Source organism: Ambystoma mexicanum, chromosome 1p (genome assembly GCF_040938575.1).
Source record: "Ambystoma mexicanum isolate Mex_15411 chromosome 1p, UKY_AmexF1_1, whole genome shotgun sequence".
In the NCBI taxonomy this organism is placed as follows: domain Eukaryota; kingdom Metazoa; phylum Chordata; class Amphibia; order Caudata; family Ambystomatidae; genus Ambystoma; species Ambystoma mexicanum.
This window is the reverse complement of record NC_090921.1, coordinates 1,454,884,290-1,454,909,612: the sequence shown is the minus strand read 5'-3', so window position 1 is coordinate 1,454,909,612 and position 25,323 is coordinate 1,454,884,290. Positions and strand designations below refer to the sequence as shown.

At 46.7% G+C, this 25,323-nt stretch overlaps 1 protein-coding gene across 2 annotated transcripts in view; it reads right to left on the bottom strand.

The window, feature by feature from the left end:
- Positions 1-25,323, bottom strand: part of LOC138455244 (fatty acyl-CoA hydrolase precursor, medium chain-like) — an 820,182-nt gene that overhangs the window by 110,960 nt on the left and 683,899 nt on the right. For both annotated transcript variants that reach the window (XM_069607092.1, XM_069607093.1), the window contains exon 11: positions 14,944-15,091. In XM_069607092.1, the coding sequence (XP_069463193.1) occupies positions 14,944-15,091 (148 nt within the window). The remainder of the gene's footprint in view (positions 1-14,943; positions 15,092-25,323) is intronic.

The window sequence follows — 25,323 nt, the reverse complement described above, 5'->3', positions numbered from 1 at the left end:
AGAACACCTCGGAAGGGGAGGCAGAATCTAAGTCAGAATCTAATCAAAAGACAGTGACAGCCAAGCCCATTATGAGACGCAGAGCTGGGCTGCATCCGCATAATCCGGGGAGAGGAGTTGTAGATTTAACTACGCTGGAAGATTACACCCACCAGGTAGTTGGGCAAACATTACTCGGCTGAGGCAAAAGTCAGGGGAACCTTTGCTGGCATGGATAGTGAGGCTGTTTGACAAAGGGGCAGCAGGGTTATTGGTAGATGCAATGGATTCCCCGCGCGTCCTGACTTTGTCGAATAACACCAATGTACAGGAGGTATTGAGGACAGGGCCACCCACTGAAGCTAATGGTCAAGCTTCGCAGGTGTCTATGTTGCTCTTAGCAGCCCAAGGGTGTAACCTCAAGTATCCAATTGCTGCAGACTGGCCTAGTGAGGAAAAGAGGTTTTTACTTTGAAACAAGCGATTCAAAAGCTCAGAGAGCACGCCGTGAAGGAGGCGATTCACGTAGATGAGCCAGGACACATGGGGTAGTGTTGCTTTCAGTTTCAACCAGAAATATGGTGATAAGAACTGCTCCACCCGCATACAAAAAGGTCACCATGACATTGCTTGTAGGTATGAAAGGAAAACCCACTGATGAAGTAGTGGATTCCATCCGGCAACTGGCAGACGTGGAGGAATGGGACAAAGGTGAAGATAAGCCACGAGAGAGAGAGAGGCGTATCGAGAGAAGAACTGAAGGTAGGAGGCAAGATAGTAGAGACTCCAGAGTGTCCAGAAAGGATATGTTTTTGGCCTTGTTGAAAGATGGTGTTCCACGAGAAGAAATTGATGGCATTGAAACAATGGTAATATACGAGCTATACAAAAAGAGAGGGCTGGCAGTGAAAGAGTGCTATAAACAGGTTAAGAGATATGTGGTGACTAAGCCACAGAGGGACATCTCACCTCCAGCTCCTCCTCAGGAAGAAGGGTCTATGGGGATGCCTTCCCTGTACCTGCCAACATTTGCTGATTTGAGGAAGGTGGTGAGTGCCATGTTAGAGTCAGAGTCGGGATATACTAATTCAAAGTTTGACTAGGATTATGGCCAAGCTCCGGCAGCGTCTGCTCGCATAAAAGTTGATAGGCAACCTCATGTTAATATGAAACATTTTTGGGGCCAGGAAATAAACAAGAGGTGCAAACATTGAATGATAATGTGGCGGAGTCCTCTTTGATTCATGGAAATCCGACACAAAGGTAGACACTTTACCATTACAGGGCTAGGGGAGAAGTAAACCCCAGCAGTAAACACAGGAGTGGAGATGAAAAGAGGCAATTTGACAAGGCAAAAATACCAAGTGCTGATTGTCCCGAAACCTGAGTACATAATTGGGTTTGACATTTTGGAAGGGTTGACTCTGGGACTTGGAGGTAAAACCTATCAGTTTGGAGTGAGAGCACTGGCTTGTACACCAGTTACCGTAGGCAAATTGAAAATGCCCCCAGTGCCTGTGCCTTTGCCAACCAAGCGTGTATCAATGAAGCAATACCGCATTCCTGGAGGCATAAGGACATTTCTGACACCATCAAAGGGTATGTAGAGGCACGAGTGTTATACCCTGTGACTACGGCTTGGAACAATCCCCTTTGGCCTCTTAAAAAGGGGGATGGAAGCTGAGGGATGACTGTGGATTATCGCAAGTTGAATAAACAAACTCCTCCTTTAGTGGCTGCAGTCCCAGATGTCATTACTTTGATTGAGAATGTCCAAATGTTTGAGGGAACCGGGTATGCAGTGGTAGACTTAGCCATGCATTTGTCTCTGTGCTAATTACTGAGGAGTGCCAAGAGCAGTTTGAATTTTCTTGGAACGGGCATCAGTACACCTTCACAAGACTACCTATGGGGTACATACATAGCCCAACCATCGGTCACCGGCTGGTGACAGAACACTTAGGCAAGATACCATGTAAACCTGATATACAAATCTCTCACTTCATTGACAATATTTTGATTCAGGGGAAAGATGAGCAAAGTGAGCTAGCTCAGTTAGAAGTCATCATTGAAGGGTTGAAGAAGGAAGGGTGGGAGATTAACCTAACAAAGCTCAAGGGCCAACTGAGAAAGTGGTATTCTTGGGAATTCAGTGGCATAATGGGCATCGAGCGATGGTGCTGAAGGCCTGACAGAAAATACATGAGTTCACCACTCGGATGAACAAAAAACAAGCTCAGCAGTTCATAGAACTGTTTGGGTTGTGGAGGCAACACATACCCCATCTAGGGCAGATACCGGCCCCCCTCTATAAAGTGACACGAAAGAAATATGAATTTTAGTGGAGGGAGGAGCAGCAAAGAACATTTGATTTGACAAAAGGCATTGTGCAGTAGGTGCTTGATTTGTGGCCATTGAAGGAAGGCGAAGTGGAATTACATGTGTCTGTACATGACAATTATGCTAACTAACTGGAGTGTGTAGCAGAACCAGGACAGAAAATGTGTTCCATTGGGATTCTGGAGCCTTAAGTTGCCCGAGGCTGGTAACACCAACACTCTGTTTGAGAAGAAGTTGCTGCCATGTTATTGGGCTCTTGTTGATACTGAGCAAATGGCAGTGTGGCATGATGTATTGATGAGGCCCGAAATCCCAACTATGCAATGGGTGTTGAGCTCTCCCAAGACACACAGAATAGGACACGCTCAAGAAGCCAGTATAATCAAGTGGAAATGGTACATTCAAGACAGAGCCAAATCAGGAAAGGGTGGCGTTGCGAAATTACATGAGCAAGTGGCCAACATACCACCCACAGAGCGCATACCACAGGAAGGGACTAAAATACGTGGATCTCCTGTAAAATGGGGAGTACGTTATGGAGATCTGACAGTAGAGCACACAGAGCATGCCTGTGTTTTTACGGATGGCTCGGCTCACTATGTGGGAACCGAGCGATACTGGAAAGCAGTGTCATACAAGATTTTGACCACATTACAGAAAGGAAAGAGCAGTCAGTTTGCAGAACTCTACGCAGTTTACCAAGCATTGAAACAAGAGACCCTTGGTCAATGTCATTTGTACACAGATTCATGGTCAGTGGCGAATGGGTTGGTGGTGTGGCTGCGAACATGGCAAAAGAATTGATGCAAAATTCATTCAAAAGAATTGTGGGGAAAGGAACTGTGGCAAGATATTGTGGAAATGTTATCACACAAAGAAGTTACTGTGTATCATGTAGATGCACATTGTGCTACGGATTCATTAGAACGTTGGTTTCATTCTGTTGCAGATGAACACACCAAGATTTCATCTGTGGATGCAGAGATTTATGAGGATGATTTGGAGGCTCTGGCCAAATGGGCGCACCAGAAATGTGGGCACCTTGGAGAAAAAGCTTCTCTCAGGTGGGCACAAGCTTGAGGGATCTGTATCCCTTTAGAGGTAGTGAAAATAATCATTTGTAATGTCCGGTGTGTGAACACCAACAGCATAGACCCATCCCTCAAATTGTCCAGGGCACGTTGCAAAAAGAGGAAAGTTACCAGGTCAAATCTGGCAGATTGATTATGTTGGTCCAATGCCAATCAGCATAGGCTTTCAATATGCATGCACCATTGTGGATACATACTCCGGATATTGGATGGTATTGCTGTGTAAACATGCTACACAACTGAACACCATTAAATTGTTGGATCAGATTACGTTGTATTATGGTGGACCCTTGCAAATTAAGAGTGACATCAGGTCACACTTTAAATGCAAATTGATTCAGGAATATTGTCAGCAAAAGAGCATTGAGTGGGTGTACCACGTCCCTTACCACCCAGAGGCATCAGGTATGATTGAGAGAATTAATGGGTTATTGAAAGAACATCTTTGCAAATCTGGCAATGGCAGTTTAGTAGGCTGACATGATCGGTGTTTGATGTGGTACAGGTGTTGAATAATAGACGAGTGAATAACCATAACTACGCTTAATGACTCCTGCTTTACAGATTCAACCCAATTCAGCTAGAGAGACTTTAATTTACTGGGAAATTATACCGGGTTCTTAAGCTCCATACCGAGCAAGCCCAGAATCGGCAGGGGTAAACTTACATTCTCATGAAGAGATCAGGTTAGAACCAAGAGGGATAATTGTTATTGAAACCGGGATTGGAATTCAGATTCCACCAGAACATATGGGTTGGATTGCCTTTAGATCTGGATTAGCATTGAAAGGCATTCAATTGTCATAGGGTGGGTCATAGATGCAGATTACCAAGGAGAAATCAAAGTCATTTTAATGAACTTTGGAGACTAAGTGTTACTGATTCATAAGGGAGATCGAGTAGCCCAATTGATTATTGTACCAGTCAAGTTGTCCATGATCAAAAAGGGGGAGCCCCCCACAGTGTTAACTACTCATGGGGATACTGTTTTCAGCTCTTCAGACAGCATGGTACCAGGAGCAAAAGTGTGGGTCGAAAGACCAAGTGCCCCACCGGTACCCGCAGATGTAATCAGGCAAAGACCAAGTAGTCTTATTGATGGAACCTGGCAAGGAAAGATGGAGTTATGTGCCCGCAGACAAATGTTATTTAAGAGAGTGATTATCAACAGAGATATATCTTTTCTGGGTTTGCCTTGTAGATCATGTGTCTGGCTGGTGTAATTGTGGGACTCAATGGACTCCTTTCGGGAGAGTCAAACGGCATGTTGCAACCAATGCAAAATGTCTTATCGGTGCCACTGATCTATGGGAGTCTGATGAGGAGGAGAAATGATGTCCAAAAGCAGCCAGATGCTGATGCCAAAAAGCCAATCACACCGAACAACGGGATTAGTGGAATATGAAAGACACGTCAGGTGAAAACACAAACAACATTAATGTCGGCTGTGCAAGAGATGTCCGTAGGACGTCGAAGATATTCACTGATGATTCCCCAAACGGAGAACATAATAACATAATAAATAGCACAGCAACTTTTAAACATTTCACATTTCTGCTTCACTGACGTGTATCATACAGAAGCTTTGTTGACTACCTGTTTTGTAGCATTGCCAATTCCTGCTCCGATCCTGAGGCAAATTTTTGGGGGTCATGAAAATGATTCTTCAGTACAGGATTCTGATGTATGGCTGTCTTTTTCTGTCTATGAGTATTTCAAGTTTTGCCAAGAAACAAATCGCAAATGGAGAAACCTACCAAATTATAATCTACAATGTTACTCAAGGGGATGTTTGCTTTCGTATGACCTGTGAAGTCAAAGAAATTGGCAAATGCCAACAGCTGAACCTAACTGAAGAGAAAAATCAAACTGTGTTTGAGAGGAAATTGTGTGCACGAGTTCCAAGCACATATACCAATGTAAATAACAACATGACCTGTAATTACACAGTGGTAGCTGCCAGTCATCTGAATCATGTGAAACCTCCAATGGGATGGCCTTTTTTTCAGGTGGCAAGATCACATACACGTGCAATCCAGCTAACATTTCTGGGGGTCCATGTGCCTAGCATTATATTGAAGCAAAAAATCAACTTTTGGATCTGTAGGGCTATCCTCAAATTGTTATTCACATGTGCATTTGTTATCAGAGGCCGAGGTATTAGCACTGGCCTATTCATTAGTGGGAGTTTGGGGTTTAGCTGCTGGGGGCTATAAATCTTTAATCAAATTAGCATGTTTAGTAGTGAAAGGACTTAATCACAATTCATGCAACACACGCATACGCCTATACGTGTACATTAATGAGGATAATCTGTGCACACATTTTTCAGTACTATATTCAATGAAAACACAATAAAATTGCAAATAAAAGTACTGCCATACCACCAATCAAATAAGGCCAACATTGCTTATGAATTGTAACTTGCAAACATATTTAGCGTATTTAGCATGTAGTGAAGACCATACGATTTTTAAAAATAAATCTTTTGGCAGAATGCATTTTTTATCTAAGCACCTGGTGCTGATTTGTATGCGCGAATACTACTGCCTTAACCTACCCCTAAACCTGAAATAAGAATACGTGTTTGTGGTGCCACAGGCATTCTTCTGGCAATAACTGCAGTCTTAGTTGCTTTTCAGTGATTATCCCTGGGACTTCAGCTTCTTGCGAGTATGGTGTTCAGCCTTCATACATGTGTGTCCTCATCCGGACACAGTCAGCAAGTGATGGAGTGACTTCATTTTATATACTAATATATTCCCACAGTTTAAAAGTAACAATAATTTGGGCTCATTGAAGGAAAGTCCTCAAATGCGCATTCCACATATCCTCCTTTTATTATTTATTATTGTTATGGTATTTATTGAGCGTGGACCTATACACAACAGAACACTTTACAGAGGTGTACAACAATACAGATACACAACGGAATGCTTTACAGAGGTGTACGACATTACAGATACACAACTGAGTGCTTTACAGAGGTGTACAACATTGCAGATACACAACGGTGCGCTTTACAGAGGTGTACAACATTACAGATACACAACAGGGTGCTTTACAGAGGTCTACAACAATACAGATACACAACGGAGTGCTTTACAGAGGTGTAAAACATTAGAGGTAACAATAGAACAGATATACAGCGGGGTTGGGGGGTAGGATACAGACAGTCACAGAGGAGGGGCACAGCTGTACCGGGTGGCGGGAGGGAGAAGGGCGGGTGGCATCAAGCGAGTCAGGTGGCGCGAGGGGCAACGTGATGGCCTAGGTGTTGATGAGCTGAGATTCCCTGAAGAGGTGGGTCTTGAGTTCTTTTTTGAATTTTAGCAGCGTGGGGCGGGGGGGGAGTCTGATGCTGATGGGCTCCATCTGACCCACAATATGGGATGGCATGTGTACATCTGTATGAACCCCACCTTAAATCAGAGATTCTTTTTTTAGAACCCCTCGAATTGCTTTATATGCGAGATGCATGGCTACAATCAATATGGTGCCTTTAGTGCTCAGATTTTTTAACTGAATTGAATTGATATTTTATTTATATCGCACTCGTACACAGGTGTTTCAGAGCGCAACAAGGCAAGGTAGAGTAATAATGGAGAACAAAGACAACGATCTTACTAGGCCCAGTGACATTGCGACCCCCAAGTGCATGGGAGAGGGAAAAATGGGAAAAGTGCATGGGAGGGGGGAGAAGTGGAAAGTGCAGAGCAAAGGAATACAGATAAATAATAAATAAATAAACAAACAAGCAACAAAAAGTGGTAGTGCAGCCAGCAGGTAGCAAGTGCTAGGTTTGAGGCAATAGACAGGGTGAGTCTGGTAAGTGCAGAGAGGAAAGGGGGTCCTGTATGGTTACAGATACAGGCCCCAGTGCAAGGGTTTGGCAGGAGGCAGTGCAGGTGGGTGGCAAGGTAAGTGGGTACCTGGGCAAGGAAGTCAGAAGGTAGGCCAGGAGCATGGTGACAAGAGAGAGCAGATCAGCAGGGGAGAGGAGAGGCGAAGGCAGAAGCAAAGAGGAAGGTCTTGAGGTGCTTCCGGAACCGGAGATGGTTTTCCTCAAGTTTCAGAGTGGCAGGAGGCCCCAGCCGAAGGCAAGGATCTACCCCCAGCTCGCTTCTTTTAGAAACGACTGACCCTGAGGGAGTTAGAGGTAGAGGAGCGAAGAGCTTGATGGCAAGGTATTTAGGAAGGGACAGCTGAAGGTCAATTGGACCCAGGCCCCAGAAAGCATTGTGGACAATGTCTTGAACCGGATACACGTCTTTTACACTTTGCGACAACCAAAGAACTTTGAGGTAACATTCTCCTTCACTGTGTGGCACTACCAACGCCTTGAGAACCAAAGTGAAATGTGGTGCAAGGGGTGCTGATTGAAAGAAATCGAAACTGTTCATAGAAGGCGCCTACAAAAATAAATTGAAAAGAGAGTTCAGGAGGAGCTGGGAGCATGAGATTGGCAGTATAGTGCAAGTAGGACAGAGAGATAAGTAATGGTTCTAACACTTCACAACACAAGCGTGTGGTGCTGAGAAGGTTCAAGAGACCCCGTTTAAGCTGGATCCTGGGAGGGGAAGTCCAGTCACTCTGCAAAGCCGCTCAAGGGGTGCCGATAGAAAGAGAAAGTGGAAGTACTTGTTCCGGCACTTCACAGGATGCAGAAATGAGAAGCTTGAAGAGAACTAAAGTGACATGTAATATGGAGCAAGAACTGCTGAGACACAGAAAGTAAAAGTAGTGGTTCTAACACTTCCCAAGGCAAGGTTGTTGAAGGAGAAGCCTCAAAAGAGGCTCAGTGAACTGCACTCTGGGAGTTCAAGTACAAACACTCTGATATAGTGCAAACGTGCTGAAAGAAGGAGAACCATGGAGAATGATTGGAAATGTGTTTCTGACACTGCACACTGCAAAGCGTGTGACACGTCGAGGCCTCAAGGAGGTGAACTGTATTCTAGGGGGGCTTGAAGCCCTGTCACCCTCAAAGTGACACAAGGGCGCTGGGAGAGAGGGAATGTGAATCGAGAAAAGTTGTTTATTAGAAGTTGTGCTTCTGTCGCTTCACAAGGTAAATCGTGTGGTATTGAGATGCCGCAAGAGAAATAATGTGAACTGTTTCGGAAGTGCACGTCCTGCCAACGTGGCACAGAGGCTCTGAAGACCAAGTAGAGGACGACATAACAGAGTAGCCACTGCTTGAGGGCCAATATTGCAGTGCATAGCAGGGTGAACTGTGAGAGAGAACTGATGCTACCCATGGTAGAGGCCAGGTCAAAGAGTAATCTGACAAATACAACTACCTAGTACAAGAAAATAGACTAATTTCTTAAATTAAACCTAGAATTGTGAACTCTCATTGGCAGTGACCCACCATTCAGTTAAAAGTAACGCTTTGAAACGTATGTTGCGGGGGGTATGGCTTGGCGGACTAGCGTGATGGCGGACTAGCTCTCGGCTCCACTCTACGCACCATAAGAACAATAAATAAAGATATCTAGAAGTCGATTCTACATACCATCTCTTTCATCAAGAGGGCGTTTAAAAAGAGGTACACCGAAAGGAACTGTGTCGATGGCTTAACGCAGTCGCTTGTACGTAGTGTGGAAAGGCGGCCCAAGAAGGCTGTTAAGCAGCGCGCTGGCGTAACAATGGAGCAGAGGTTCCTGTTAACTGTTTCGGCCGACGCGCAGCATGTGTGTAGCTTGCTCTTGGAAGCAGGCTTTCTTCATAACATGGACCATTTAAAGCAAACAAGCAGAAAATAACACCAAAATACCTTATATTTGTGCTCCAGGTACTTCTAATTATTCTTTAATACGACTATCGACCAAGCTAACTCAGTGGAATCATTCTTTGCTCCCTGAAGTGCTATAGGAGCTGAATTAATGGCTCTTCAGGTATATTTCAATTGACTTACCTGGCAATAATTTCTTACCCTGCATGAAAGGTGTCTTTTTACTCAGTTGAATTATTTTGGATGCTTAATTTGAAAATTATATTACTAAATTGAGACTCTGCTTTCTTAAGAGGTGATATTGGGTACTTATATTATACCTTTCAAGCCTATCACCCTAGGAGCAACTTTCCAATACAACTATGGCTACACTTAAGAAAAACCTTGGTAAAGATTTGGCCTCAACAGCTGCTACCACCTTAAAGGGGCAAAAAAGTCAAAAAGTCAATCGCCTACTCCCAATGAAGAAAACATGGATCCAGCCATGCTTGCCATCTTAACCGAAATCAGAGCCTTAAAACCATTCATGGAAGCAACCAATAACAAACTGTAACTTTTGGATGACAAATGGTCAACCTTTGAGTCTAAGATATCTGAAGTAGAGCGCAGAGCGGGCGACGCAGAGGACATGTCTAACAGAGTTGTTAACTTGGAAAGTTCGGTCAAGGCGCTTCAAAAACATTCTGCAAACGTGGAAAATAGGAATAGAGAAAATAACCTTTGCATAATTGGTCTTCCTGGAGGAAATGCTACCTAAGCTATTAGATCTACCCCCTTCCTTGCAACTCAACATCCAATGATCTCATAAGATTGATCCTCTATGCCCTTTAGCTAATGCTCTAAATTCCTCAAGAACTCTTACCTTTGCTGTTTTGGACTTCAAACATGTACAGCTTATAATGAAAAAAGTTTGGCTGATTAAACACCTTACCTGGTATGGAAATAATATATTCTTTTCTCAACATGTTGCAAACTCTATTGCCGCTAGAAGAAAATAACTTATTGCGTTAAGGCCAGCTTTGAAACAACTTAATGCCAGATATGGAATGATCCATTCTGAATCCCTGAAAGTAACCTTTAAAGGACACACCACTTCTTTTGATAATCATGGAGACCTAAGACAATGGGCCTCATTACGACAATGGAGGTAACCATGCAGCTATTTGCGGCATGGCTACCCCCATACTGAGTACTGGGTACCGGGTCCGGGTTCCCTGAATGGGGAAAAACTGGATCATTCTGACTTGGAGGGCCTGGTATTTCCCCATTCAGGGAACCCGGACCCGGTACCCAGTATGTTAGTGACAGGCCCGTTGTTTGCATCCTGGTCTGCTCGCAGGACTCGCTAAGGATGCCTGGTTCCGCAAGGAGACCTCGTAATGAGGCGGTAGGGGGTTAACGGGGCCGGCAGCTCTACCATCCCCGTTAACCCCCTACTGCCTTCCTCGTAATGAGGCCCAATGTATTCAATCTCAAAGGGTGGATGAAAATGGATACTGCTGGACCTTGTCCAAGTATTGTACAATAAGGCCTTCTGAAAAATGTCTTCTTTGACTTTTAAATACAGCTGTGCATGAGTGATTCCTTGGTTGGCCTGATCTCGCTGGGCGCCCCGCCCTCATCATTGCTTTTTCTTTCAACATGAAATGTTCTGGCTGTATCCTGCTATCCATACGTTTTTGTAATATCAATTACTATTGTCAACTTTTTCTCATATTCATGTTGCTGTTTGTCATCATCTTCTCCATGTGTCTCTCTTTATCCTTATGTTTTTTCTGCATGGGTATCATATCTTTCATAATAACTGGATGTCATATCAGAACTGTTTGGAAATCCATACTTTCATATTCACCAACTACCCAGATGACTTTTTATGTTAGGTTCAGGTTTTTAAATCTTTTATGCCTATGTCAATTAATGTATCATCTTGGAATGTTAAAGGCCTTCACAATCCCATAAAGAGACAAAACGTTCTTCGTTACCTCAATAGAATTTAACCTTCCATTTCAACATCAGAAACTGCTAAGCTTAACAAGCACTGGATGGGTAAAGTGTTTACTAGTGCGGCAGAGGGTAGAAAAAAATGTGTTATAACCCTGATAAACAAACATTTTGATTGCAGAATCATTTGCTCAGAATCTGATGACTCAGGTAGGTGGGTCCTTTGAAATCTGTCCTTTAACTCTACCTACTCCTCAATTTTATATGTATATGGTCCTAACGCATAATTTCCTGTTTTCTGGAAACAACTTAAGGAACGTCTGCACTTTCAAAATTACAAAACATTATTGTATGTGGGGATTTTAATGAAATAGTAGATCCTCTCCTAGACAGAAAGTCTACATTTTTCTTTAAAAACTCAAAATGTCTTAACCAATTTCTAATGTTTATCTCTGAAATAGGCCTTGCTGATGCCTGGCATCTACATCACCCATCAGGCATGGGTTATACATTTAATTCCAGTCCCCATGACTCATTTTCCAGAATGGACTATATCTTCTTGGCCAACTCTTTGTCTGCTAATCTAATTGATTCTACTATAGATTGTATATTCCTGTTGGATCCTGACCCTATCCATATTAAACTCAGATAAACCAATCCTGTTTCCAAATCAAATAGATGGAGATTTAATTCGGCCCTATTAAAAGATGAAAAATGTGCTTTGTTTCTGACAAGTGTCCACAATATGTATTTTGAGATTAACAAAGTGGCAGATACATTTATCCCTAATAATTGGGACTGTTATAAAGCAGTAATAAGAGGAAAAATAATTTATTTTGATGCAAAAACAGAAGGATATGAAACATGACTCTGAAGAGATCCTAAGAAAATAAAATATTCTTGAGAAACAATATATCTCTAATCCTTCTCAGGAAATTCATTTTAAAATATTACCGCTAAGAATTAAATATAATAAACTTGCCTCTGAATACTCTTGTACTAACCTGCTAAAATATGAATCTAAAATGTATCCATTTTCTAATAAAACTTGCAAATACCTAGCTTCCTACCTCAAAATAAAAAAGAGACAAGTAGAATTGCAGTCATAAAGGACTCAAATGTCACTAGAAAATGTGTACATAAAGAGATTATTAAGGTATTCAGTACATTCCATCAACAATTATACTCCTCTCACTCCCAATAATCCAAATATTGTTACCTTCCTACAAAATATTTCACGTTCAAATTATCCGACTATTGATGTTGACCCATAACGCAAAATGAAATGATCAAAGCTATACATGGGCTTAAAAAAGGTAAGACACCAGGACCCGATGGATCCTCTATTGACTTCTATGCCCATTTTAATCGGTACTTACCCCTATATGTACTTTTTGCTCACTTTATCTCAAACGCAAAATCTGAAGGTACTTTTACTGAAGCTATGCTTCTGGCATTCCCCAAACCTAACAAGGATGCTGAATTACCACAAAGCTATAGACCAATCTCTCTAAATAATCCAGAGTGCAAAATCTTCGCCAAATTGTAGCAAATAGACTTCTCCCTTTTATGCCTAAATTAATTAAACAAGACCAGGTTGGGTATGTTAAAGGAAGACTCTCTGCATCCAACATTAGAAGTTTTTATTTTAACCTGTGAACCATTTTTAGAAACTACTAGATACATCCTCGTATCCAGGGAATACGTTTTGGTGATTTAAAGGTCAAATTAGCAGCCTATGCAGATGATACTCTTCTATTCCTTAAGGATCTTGAAATTAGTCTGGATAACATGCATGATACTGTGTCACATTTTTCATTAGCTTCAGGGTATACATTAAATATGGACAAATCAGAAATTCTTCCTCTGAATATTCATTGCACTAAACATCTAGTCCAACCCTATGGCATGAGGTGGTGTTCTAAGAAAATTTAATATGTAGGCTTGCAAATGTTTCTGTCAGTCAAAGATATTATTAAGGAAAACACTAACATCACATTAACCAAAATTAAAGATATTTTAGATTCCTGGTCCCCGCTACATTTATCTTGGTGTGGTTGTCTTCAATCCATTAAAATTATGATTTCCTCTATTATTTTATACATTTTATTTATGCTTCCTGTGCCAATTCCCAGTAAATGTTTGAAAGATAAACATAGGATCTCCCTTAGTAGACTTAAGAGGAAAGTCATCTTTACGGGGTGGGATTCCCTGATGTTATTAAATATCATTCTGCCTTCATACTTAAGCAAGCACAGGGTTGATTTTGTCAAACTGAAAATGTTTTCACCACTACATGGGTTTGTGTTGAAAGTATTATGGGTTGGCCCTTTCCTCGATCGGATTGTAATTTGTTTGCTACAAAAAATAAAGAAATGTACTAATGTTCTGTTTAGAGTTTAACAGATTAGAATGTGTTTCATCTCTACAAACCCCTCTAAATTTATATGGTTTAATAATCTCATACAGATTAATGGTAGAGTCATTTTTTGGAAACAAGGATAATCAAAGGAATTAGATATGTACATCATCTTTTTAATCAATGTATAACACAAACTTTCAATGAATTCAGGGCGAAATTTGCCACTCTTAAGTCTTTTTTATCACCATTACTATTAATTGATGCTATTGTAGATAATCTGCAGCTTCTGATGAAATCCTCCGGGGCAAATCAGTGTTGTTAGACACAATCATATGTAAAATTGCCAGTTTTCACCTCCCTTTTTTATAAAGAGCTTACTAATGGCTTGGTGGAGAATCCCCAATGGAAAACACAGCAACAATGGCAACAAGACTGTGCAGTTACTTAAGAAGATTATGGCTGGCCGTCTTTTTGGAAAAAACCTCTAACATAACTGTTTCAGCTAATCTAACCCAAACTCTTTTCTTTTTTCATCATAGAATCTGTATCACCCCTGCTATGCTTTTTAAGTGTAAGATATCTTAAGGTAACAAATGTTGGAATTGTCATGATGGTGAAGGATTGTTCAAACATATGTTTTTGGAATCTAAGTTAAATGTATCTTCAAGTTAGATGAACCCTTTCATTTTAAGATTTTATTCTTGGGCAGTTCTTTATTTCAACATCATTTAGACTCCCACACATCTTATTTATTTGACCTTTTTATTCTAACTGCAGTCCAGGTCATCCCAACTAATTGGAAGAAATTTGACCTGATTAATCATAAAATATGGTTGAACTCAGCATGTAATATACCTAGATTGGAGGGATGTACTGCTATAACCCCAATACTGAATCATAAGTATGAAATGAAATGGAGTTTTTTTGATTTCCTCACCTCAAATGATTAATCTATTTAAAATGATATTATTATTCCTGTTTAAGGATTGCCCTTATACCATCCTTTCCCCTTTATCCTTATCCTCCTCACTTCCCCACTCTCTTGTCTGTCATTTATGTTATATGTTTCACCTCCCCATTACTTTTAAAAACGTCCTCTTTCTCGCTCATACATACCCTTAATCCAATGCATCAAATCTTATTTCAACAATTAAAGCCCCCATAAGATTGACTATTATATAAGATGTTTTGCTTTGTTATTCTTTTTCTGTACTATGATGTACACACATGGTTTTGTGCCTTCAATAAGATATGTTAACAAAAAAAAGAAATTTACATTGCTTCAGGGCCACATGAAACCGATCATAAGAAAAAAAAGAAATATTGTGCTTCCAATGTACCGGATAAACTATTGTTGCCGCCTCTTTGACACGCAACTCTCAAGGTGGAGAAAATGAAAACATTTGAGAACACTGCAGGCACCCAGCAAGTCACTTCTTGGTCAATATTTCTTTAGAAATGATGCAGGTTTTTAAATGCTCTTTGAGACTTACCGCTATGGAGTCTGGCAGCTTTCACAGAAGGGACAACAAATAGTAAATCTCCAACTATCTCAAGAAAGCCATTTCTCACTTCTTGGGGGTCTTCTGTATCGCCCATGTACTCGTCGATTAACAGGTGGTTAAATTCAGGCCCAACACCCTAGTATATACAGAACAGGCTGTTAATCTTATAGTATAAAGGCGTGAAAGACAGTTTTGCTAAAACAGCAGAGACACTTGTGAAAAAACAGAATGAACTCTTGACCTATGCATGTGCCACTGAAAGACATAACAGGAAACAGTGAGGATTGCCACCATGGTGAGTGCAAAGAAAACACTTTAGAGCCTCAGTTAAGGATAATCTATCCAGTCGAGATCAGTACAGAGGTGGCCATGCAGTACCGGAGAAATCCTTCCTACATCCACAAGAAACACGCCATTGCCATGCCTCCTCTCTGCCAAAGAGACCATATTTACTGTTTGCAGGGCCGATATGGTGCACCCCAACTGGTGGGGGCCTCATGGTGTGTCCTACAGCAAAGCAATTAAGGAATTTATCAGTGGGGTAATGTCCTCTTGGGTGAGAGGGAAAGACCCTAGTAAGAGCAGGTTGGAAATGTTAATGCTGTCCTGCAGACTGTAGACCTCAAGAAAGGTACATAATCCACCAGGCTTTAGGAGTAAGTTGGATTATATTGCCAGGACCCACATAGAGAAAGACAGGCAATAGAACTGGAAGACTATATTCAGGACATGCTGGCTTCACTTAATCATTTTTCATCCACGGAAATGGAGGGCCCTTGCCCATTGCCAGACTTGCTGTCTGTGATAAAAACACACTTAGCAACCATCTGAATACTGCAGCTGGGTTGCAATTGAAGGGGAAAAAAAGGCTGATAAAAATGCAGGGTCACACACGGAACTCACCTACATTTTTTACAGAAGCAGAAATCAGTAACAAACAGGCAAGTGGTACAAAAGCAGCCATAGAAGAGTTGTGATGTCACTGGCCAAATACATACTTTAGTCCACTATACCCATGTGAAAATAAGCCACATTGGAGTAGTCTCAACAACTATAAGCATCTTAGTGTATGCAACAAATCATTCTCTTTCTATTCATAGTATTCTCTCCGCCAAATCCTCAACATTGGCCTAGTATGAACAAAGGGATTATGACGTCATTCTAAACTACCTGCAGAAAGGAACACGCAATGCTGAAGTGCTAAAGCCCCAATGCCGCCATGCAGAATCGGAATCTGATGCCTAGACTCACCAAGCCGGTACACTTGCCCCATGCTGTAATGTTGACACATGTCCCCAGGATGCCCCTGGCACCATGGGCCGTCATGCTGGTCTCAACACTCAAGTTTGCCTTGTTGGTCCCGAAGTCCATGCTTAGTAATATACCTGTGCCTTATTCACCCAACACCCCAAATTACTTGGTTCGCCACGAAAATGGCAGTAAAAAACGTGAAGTCGGGAGAACAAAAGAAACAGATTCCTAAAACCTATCACATACATGATAGCCCTTCAATGTATCAAACAATGCGAATAAACTCAGCAAATTTGAGCAACACACATTTGTGAAAACGTATACTCCTCAAGACCACCCAAAGTTACCTAAGGAGGTTGTACCGAGACACAGGGAAAATGGATTGCGATCACACATTTCAAGTTACCAGTGGAGAAACATTGGATAAACTCTCCAATTAGCGATGTAAGGTCAGAGAGACAGTGTTAACAATGCAGCCCCCCAAACAAATGTTTATCAAAAATGGGCAGACAAAACAATATTTTGGGAGCACATTTTGAGAAACATCAGATCACATTTATTGCCCTATTTTGATACTCAAGTGTTTTTAGCAACTAAATGATCAGTTTTCTGCAATTCTCATACCTATTAATGAGAATCACCTACCATCTAATGTGATCAAAGTACCTCAGAAAATCCTCATAGCACATACAATGCAGGCAACAAGGTAAAAGCTGCATTTTATTATTATTTTTATTATTATTATTATTATTACTATATTAAATAATTTATAGTGTGCTACAGTTTATAAACACTTTTCACACTTAGTAACCAACAACATAAAAAAAAACACAAAAAGATTTCATTAATACAATCAACATGCATAGCATTAAACCATATAACCATAAAACTATTTGATTTTATAATCAATTAAGATATAGATTAAAAAAGAATAAACACTTCAGAAAAACATACATCTCCTCGTATGCAAACTGTCATGAGTAAATAGATCTTGCATGTTACATAGAACGCAGAAAAACAGGGTACAAGCTGTATATTGAATACACAAAAATATTATAAACATATTGTGAAAAACAGAGTTCTTTCCAATTAGTCTGAGTAGTATTAACAAAGAAATGTAAATAATGCTCAAGTATCGGATTTACACTCTCCTTCCGATCATTGCTTTGAGGATGAGAATCATTGGATAGGTCCAATTTAATACCTAAAGTCGTACAAAAACGACCTCAAAACACTAACAGGGTAATTCATAGAATTTCGCACAAAAGTGGCGCAGGCGGCTGGCGCACAGTGTGCGCGTGCGAATGTCTGCGCCAGCCGCGTGCGCTAAAATCGATTTCCGCGCACAGCGTATTCATGGATTTTAGCCTCCAAAACCAGCTGTGGCGCAGAATGGCGCAGCGGCCCTGCAGCAGCGCCAGTTAAGCCCCCAAGAACGCCCTCGCGCAAGGAAAAGCCATCAAAATTCCCAATTCAGCGCAAAGGGCTGCGCTAACCCTGGACCAGTTTACAGGGCTGCCAAACAGCAAACGCCAAGCGGGGAACATGTATTACTGGGGTGCACGTGAAGTTTCACACGCGAAAGGGCCTGTGCGAGTGGGGTACTTGTATTACTGGGGTTCGCAGGAAATTTCACACGCGATTTCAGCAGGGTACGTGTATTAGGGGGTTTGCGGGAACTTTCACACGCAAAAGGGCCTGTGCGAGTGGGGTACGTGTATAACGGGGGTGCGTGGGAAGTTTCACACGCGATTAGGCTGGGTATGTGTATCTCGGGTGCGCGGGAAGTTTCACACACGAAAGGCCTGGGTACGTGTATTTCAGGGGTGCGCGGGAAGTTTCACATACAATTGGGCTTGGTACGTGCATTTCAGGGGTGCGCGGGAAGTTTCACACGCGATTGGGCTTGGTACATGTATTTCAGGGGTGCGCGGGAAGTTTCACACGCGATTGGGCTGGGTACGTGCATTTCAGGGTTGCGTGGGACGTTTCACATGCGATTGGCCTGGGTACATGTATTTCAGGGGTGTGCGGGAAGTTTCACACGCGATTGGCCTGGGTATGTGTATTTCAGCGGTGCGCGGGAAGTTTCACACGCGATTGGCCTGGGTACGTGTATTTCAGGGGTGCGCGAAAAGTTTCACATGCGATTGGCTTGTGTATGTGTATTTCAGGGGTGCGCGGGAAGTTTCATACGCGATTGGCCTGGGTACGTGTATATCAGAGGTGCGTGGGAAGTTTCACACAGGATTGGAGTATGGTACGTGTATTATCCGGCTGCGCATGATGTTTCACACACGATTTTGCTTTCAGAGCGGGGAACGCATATTTCGGGGGTGCGCGGGGAGTCCTACACGTGAATTGGCAGTGTGGGTCCTCTCAGGTGTCTCCTCTACCTCCTCCACGGCCCCTGCAGGCAGCCCACACCACAGGGGACTACCCCGCACCCCTGGTCATGTCCCGCAGGCAGCACATCCACCATGGGCATGCCCCCCAGCCAAGCCACATGTCACGTTGCAATATGATCACCAACTCATGTCTCCCAGCACCCCCACCCCCCAGCAGTGCATGGCACCTGCCAGCAGGCCCCCACACATGTCCCACTCATGTCCCCTTGCACCCCCAACCCCCAGCAGTGCAGGGCACCTGCCAGCAGGCCCCCACTCATGTCCCACTCATGTGCCCTTGCACCCCCACCCCCCAGAAGTGCAGGGCACCTGCCAGCAGGCCCCCACTCATGTCCCACTCATGTCCCCTTGCACCCCCACCCCCCAGAAATGCAGGGCACCTGCCAGCAGGCCCCCACACATGTCCCCCAGCACCCCCACCCACCGGAAGTCAGGGGCACCTGCCAGCAGGCCCCCACACATGTCCCACACATGTCCCCCTGCACCCCACCCCCCAATCATTGACAGGCACCTGCCAGCAGGCCTTGGCACATGTCCCCCAGCCAACACGTCATCACAATCCAGATGGCTCTTAAGGCCACACAAATCCCACACCACAGCACCCCAGTCCAAACAACCAACCAAGCTTTACATCCACTCCAAATAGAAATCCCCATTGCATGATAGATCACAAATAAGCAGTATGCGCATGAGTACAAGTCTGTCCGACCCACACAATGGCAACACATGACTGAGAAAACTCACATTGTGACATGCATGAAACCAATGAGAGAAGACCACACATTGAAGTAAGAAACAAAAATGTAATCAAGTCAAAATGGAGGGAATGAAATAAAAACACACAATAATGCCAATAATAATGAAAATGCAGCATGTCCCAAAAAATGATAAATAAAAAAAAAGAGAATCCAAATTAATCCAAATGAAAATGTGTCCAAAGTCACCGTCCAACAAAGCAAATCCAAAGGGAAAGAAAAGCGTAATATCCATTGCTCCATGGTGAAGAAAAATAAAGATGAAGGAGAAAAAACCACTGTAAAACTATGTACAAATAGCAAATCCAGGGTCCATGAGTCCAATGACATAAATGAAACCTACAATGAAACCTACCAAATTACTAACTATATACAAAAATGTGGGGCATAGTCCATGCGCCCCAAATGAAATAAAAAATTAATGAAACTTAACACTAATGAAATATATACAATGGCGGCGGTCAAGTCCAACGGCTCACTTGTTGATGTCATGGGCCAGGGCATCATCGAACTCCTGTTCAATGTCTTGGAGGCGGGCCTGTTCTCTGGCCCTGAGGTCTCGCAGGGATAACGCCATGTCCACCTCCAACTCCCTGCGAATTCCCTTGAGGCACTCAGCCCACCTCAGCGCCCTGCGAATGGAGTTCTCCGCCCTGACCATCGTGAGCCGTGCCTCCTCCGCCCGCCGTCGCTTGGCACCTATCTGCTGGCCCAACCGCTGCCACACGAAAGACAGTCCCATTCCAGGGTCCTCCTGCCCTCCGGCCGATGCCTGCCCCTCTGATGTAGATTGCCCCGAGCCATGATGCCTCCCACGTTGAGCCTGCTGCTGCCTCCGACGCAAATGCCTCTGCCAGCACGACGGCATCTAGGCTGATAGAATCCACCGACGCCGTCGTGCACGTGCTCTGCTCGATGATGCCGGCACATCCTCCATCTGCTGGGGTCCAGTTGCTGTGGTGTCCACCCCTGCTGGACCTCTGACTCCCGACTGTGGCAGGGATGGGATCCCCACTGAGCTGGCTGCGTTGGTCAGGGCAGGTCCACAGGGGCCCTGGTGCCGGAAGACAGCATGGAGAACGACTGGCGCATAGTCTCCACAGAGGAGGAGAGGGCCGCCAGAGTGGCCGACACATGTACAAAACCCCCGACCATGGACACTCCCAACTGGGACACGTTGTCACGCTGCTCTTCGTGATGACATGCATGCTCCCCCCAGGAAGCACGCACGTCATCACGAATGTCACGAGTGCGCAACGCGACACCAATCAGGACCTTCTCCATATGGCCAGGGGTCCCCTCATCCGCAGGTAGAGGAGTGTCAGATGACATGGACATCCCCCCTACCTGCGGACGGGCCTGGGATGGGGCATCCCTGCTGGTGCATGGTGGTGCAGTCACAGGGTCAGGGACAGCGACATGCACAGGCCCCTCTGCGGTGACCTGTGCTGCCTCCTACCCCTGGCCCTGGACTGCACCACTTGCACCAGTGGTACCACCCCCACCAGGCCCCATGTGCGGCTCAGTAGCAGCCTCCTCCTCCTCTGTGGAAACCACCAACCTGGATGGCTCCACACCGTCTTCCGCCATTGCAAGCCCCTGTGGGGGCTCACCCACCCCTTCCGCTGCAGCTGTAGTGGCAGACGCAGTACCAGTCCCCTCACTCCCGGACGATGGTAAATTCTGGGAGGGTGACTGGGCCTTGCATCGCCGGCCGGTGGGGGCATCCCCGCCGCTTTGCTCCACAGCGCCCTCTCCGCCCTCTTCATCACTTGCCGCTGTGTAGAGGGAGACATAGAACACAATCATCAGGGTACTGTACAATGGTCCGCTAGAAAGGAAGCAATAGCAGATGAGTGGCACTGTCAAACAGCACTTCCATCATGTCCCTCCACAACACATGGGTCAGTGCAGGCAAAACACATGCAGTAACAGGCATGACGCATGCTTATGAATTAGCATACATGTCCAAGGGACTCTTCAAACATACAATGCTGGTTTGAAACTCACGTGTATCATGGGTCATGCCCATCACATGCACACACTTCACCCTAGTTTCATCCATCTGGCCTCCTACACCCCAGACACAGTGGATACAAGGATGAGTAGGCTGCATCAGTGAATCTGAACATTGTCACAGACATGTGTCATGCATCCATGGCATTTCCAAGTAACAGACACACAGACATGGACACCATACATGTCCATGACAGCAGCACCCATCTCTCACACCCCATCCATGTCCAATAACAGAGACAGCCATGCATTAATGTGTGCATTCCCCATGCTGCTCCGCATGTTGCATTGTAACACATGCATCAATAATGTGGTTCACACATTACTGGTCTCACATGCATGACCATGATGTCCCTGCACACACACATACGTACATGGCCTATGTCACACATACAGGCAAGTATCAGACAACCAGCACCCTGCAACATGCCCTTTCTCATACAGCAATGCTTGGCCACTTACCGCTCAACTCCGGACGGGACTGCCTCCGAAGGATCTGGGCATGGAGCGCTGGGCCTACGCGTTCCAGGACCCTCATCTGGATGATACTCATGCTGCCCCGGCCCCCCTCCACGAGGCGCTGGGGCTTCTTGAGGGTCTTGGACCTGAAGTCCTCCCAGCGCTTCTTGACATGATGGAATTCGCGCACTGCCACCCCCTCCGCGTTGATGGCAGTCACAATGTCCGTCCAGATCCTGGTCCGTCCTTCCTTGTCGGCGTGCGACCTTCCGAAGAGGGCATCATCATGCCCCAGGACATGCTCCACCAGGACACCGACTTCGGTGGCAGTGAAGCTGGTGGCCCTCTGCCTCTCTGGCTGGGGGTTGCCAGTGGTGCCAGATGGATTTGTGCCTGACATGGCAACCCCAGAGGCAGGAGTGGGTGGGCAACTGGGTCCTGGGGCTGTGCTGTGGAGCGATGGAATCCCAGTCGGGAGTCTTCTGTTCCAGCAGGGGTGGACACAGCAACTGCACCCCTCCAGATGGCTGACGTGCAGGCATCAAATAGCAGGGCACGTGGGCAGCAGGCAGCAGCAGATGGCTGGTGGGAGCGTGCTCGGGGCTCTTGGGGGCAGGAAAATGGCCTTCAGGGCAGGAGCATGGTCTTCCGTGTGTGTACGTGTGGCGAGCTTGATACGGAGTTATTTGGCATGTGAAAATCTTGCACATCAGCGTGTAATTCGAGGAAAGGCCCTTAGCGCGTAAGCGCGTCAGCACACGTACGCAATATCATTGGACCAAAGGCCCTTAGCGCGTAGGCGCGTCTGTGACGTATTGTGCACGGGTGTTGCCCTTTCGCATGTAAAACTTGCCGCACACCCCTGAAATACACTTACTCCGCTCAAACAAGGCCCTTTCGCATGTGAAACTTCACGCGAAAACCGTAATACACGTACCCTGCTGAAATCGCGGGTGAAACTTCCCAAGCACCCCCGAAATACACGCTATTTTTCACACAGCGGGTGTCCGTGTTTGTCGCGTACCCCTTTGCACGTCATTTGTCCTAGAGGGCCACAGTATGGACATTCATCAGAGCTGTATATACAGGCTGTTTGTTAGCGCACAATTTTTAATGCGCAGGGACACTACCGCCTGCCTTTGTGTGGCAGACATGTGTTGATGTACATAGTTGACTTTTGGTTTGTGTCATGAGATCGCCATTTTACTGCTGGGGTGTGGGGCTGCAAGGGGACATGAGTGGGGGCCTGCTGGCAGGTGCCCTGCACTGCTGGGGGTGGGGGTGCAAGGTGACATGAGTGGGACATGAGTGGGGGTTTGCTGGCAGGTGCCCCTCATTGCTGGGGGGTGGGGGTGCAATGGGACATGAGTGGGGGCCTGCTGGCAGAAGCCCTGCACTGCTGGGGGGTGGGGGTGCAAGGGGACATGAGTGGGGGCCTGCTGGCAGGTGCCCTGCACTGCTGGGGGGTGGGTGTGCAAGGGGACATGAGTGGGACTTGAGTGGGGGCCTGCTGGCAGGTGGCCTGCACTGCTGGGGGGTGGGGGTGTAAGGGGACATGAGTGGTAGCCTGCTGGCAGGTGCCCCTCAGTCCTGGGGGGTGGGGGTGCAAGGGGACATGAGTGGGGGCCTGCTGGCAGGTGCCCTGCAATGCTGGGGGGTGGGGGTGCATGGGGACATGAGTGGGACATGAGTGGGGGCATGCTGGCAGGTGCCCTGTACTGCTGGGGGTGGGGGTGCAAGGGGACATGAGTGGGGGGCCTGGTGGCAGGTGCCCTGCACTGCTGGGGGGTGGGGGTGCAAGGGGACATGAGTGGGGGCCTGCTGGCAGGTGCCCTGCACTCCTGGGGGGTGGGGGTGCAAGGGGACATGAGTGGGACATGAGTGGGGGTCTGCTGGCAGGTGCCCCTCTTTGCTGGGGGTGGGGGTGCAAGGGGACATGAGTGGGGGCCTGCTGGCAGGTGCCCAGCACTGCTGGGGGGTGGGGGTGCAAGGGGACATGAGTGGGGGCCTGCTGGCAGGTGCCCTGCACTGCTGGGGGGTGGGTGTGCAAGGGGACATGAGTGGGCGCCTGCTGGCAGGTGCCCTGCACTGCTAGGGGGTGGGGGTGCATGGGGACATGAGTGGGACATGAGTGGGGGCATGCTGGCAGGTGCCCTGCACTGCTGGGGGGTGGGGGTGCAAGGGGACATGAGTGGGGGGCCTGCTGGCAGGTGCCCTGCACTGCTGGGGGGTGGGGGTGCAAGGGGACATGAGTGGGGGCCTGCTGGCAGGTGCCCTACACTGCTGGGGGGTGGGGGTGCATGGGGACATGAGTGGAACATGAGTGGGGGTCTGCTGGCAGGTGCCCCTCATTGCTGGGGGGTGGGGGTGCAAGGGGACATGAGTGGGGGCCTGCTGGCAGGTGCCCTGCACTGCTGGGGGGTGGGTGTGCAAGGGGACATGAGTGGGACATGAGTGGGGGCCTGCTGGCAGGTGCCCTGCACTGCTGGGGGGTGGGGGTGTAAAGGGACATGAGTGGGGGCCTGCTGGCAGGTGCCCTGCACTGCTGGGGGGTGGGAGTGCAAGGGGACATGAGTGGGGGCCTGCTGGCAGGTGCCCTGCACTGCTGGGGGGTGGGTGTGCAAGGAGACATGAGTGGGACATGAGTGGGGGCCTGCTGGCAGGTGCCCTGCACTGCTAGGGGGTGGGGGTGCATGGGGACATGAGTGGGACATGAGTGGGGGCATGCTGGCAGGTGCCCTGCACTGCTGGGGGGTGGGGGTGCAAGGGGACATGAGTGGGGGGCCTGCTGGCAGGTGCCCTGCACTGCTGGGGGTGCAAGGGGACATGAGTGGGGGCCTGCTGGCCGGTGCCCTACACTGCTGGGGGGTGGGGGTGCATGGGGACATGAGTGGAACATGAGTGGGGGTCTGCTGGCAGGTGCCCCTCATTGCTGGGGGTGCAAGGGGACATGAGTGGGGGCCTGCTGGCAGGTGCCCTGCACTGCTGGGGGGTGGGGGTGCATGGGGACATGAGTGGAACATGAGTGGGGGTCTGCTGGCAGGTGCCCCTCATTGCTGGGGGGTGGGGGTGCAAGGGGACATGAGTGGGGGCCTGCTGGCAGGTGCCCTGAACTGCTGGGGGGTGGGTGTGCAAAGGGACATGAGTGGGACATGAGTGGGGGCCTGCTGGCAGGTGCCCTGCACTGCTGGGGGGTGGGGGTGTAAAGGGACATGAGTGGGGGCCTGCTGGCAGGTGCCCTGCACTGCTGGGAGGTGGCGGTGCAAGGGGACATGAGTGGGGGCCTGCTGGCAGGTGCCCTGCACTGCTGGGGGGTGGGGGTGGAAGGGGACATGAGTGGAACATGAGTGGGGGCCTGCTGGCAGGTGCCCTGTACTGCTGGGGGGTGGGGGTGCAAGGGGACATGAGTGGGGGCCTGCTGGCAGGTGACCTGCACTGCTGGGGGTTGAGTGTGCAAGGGGACATGAGCGGGACATGAG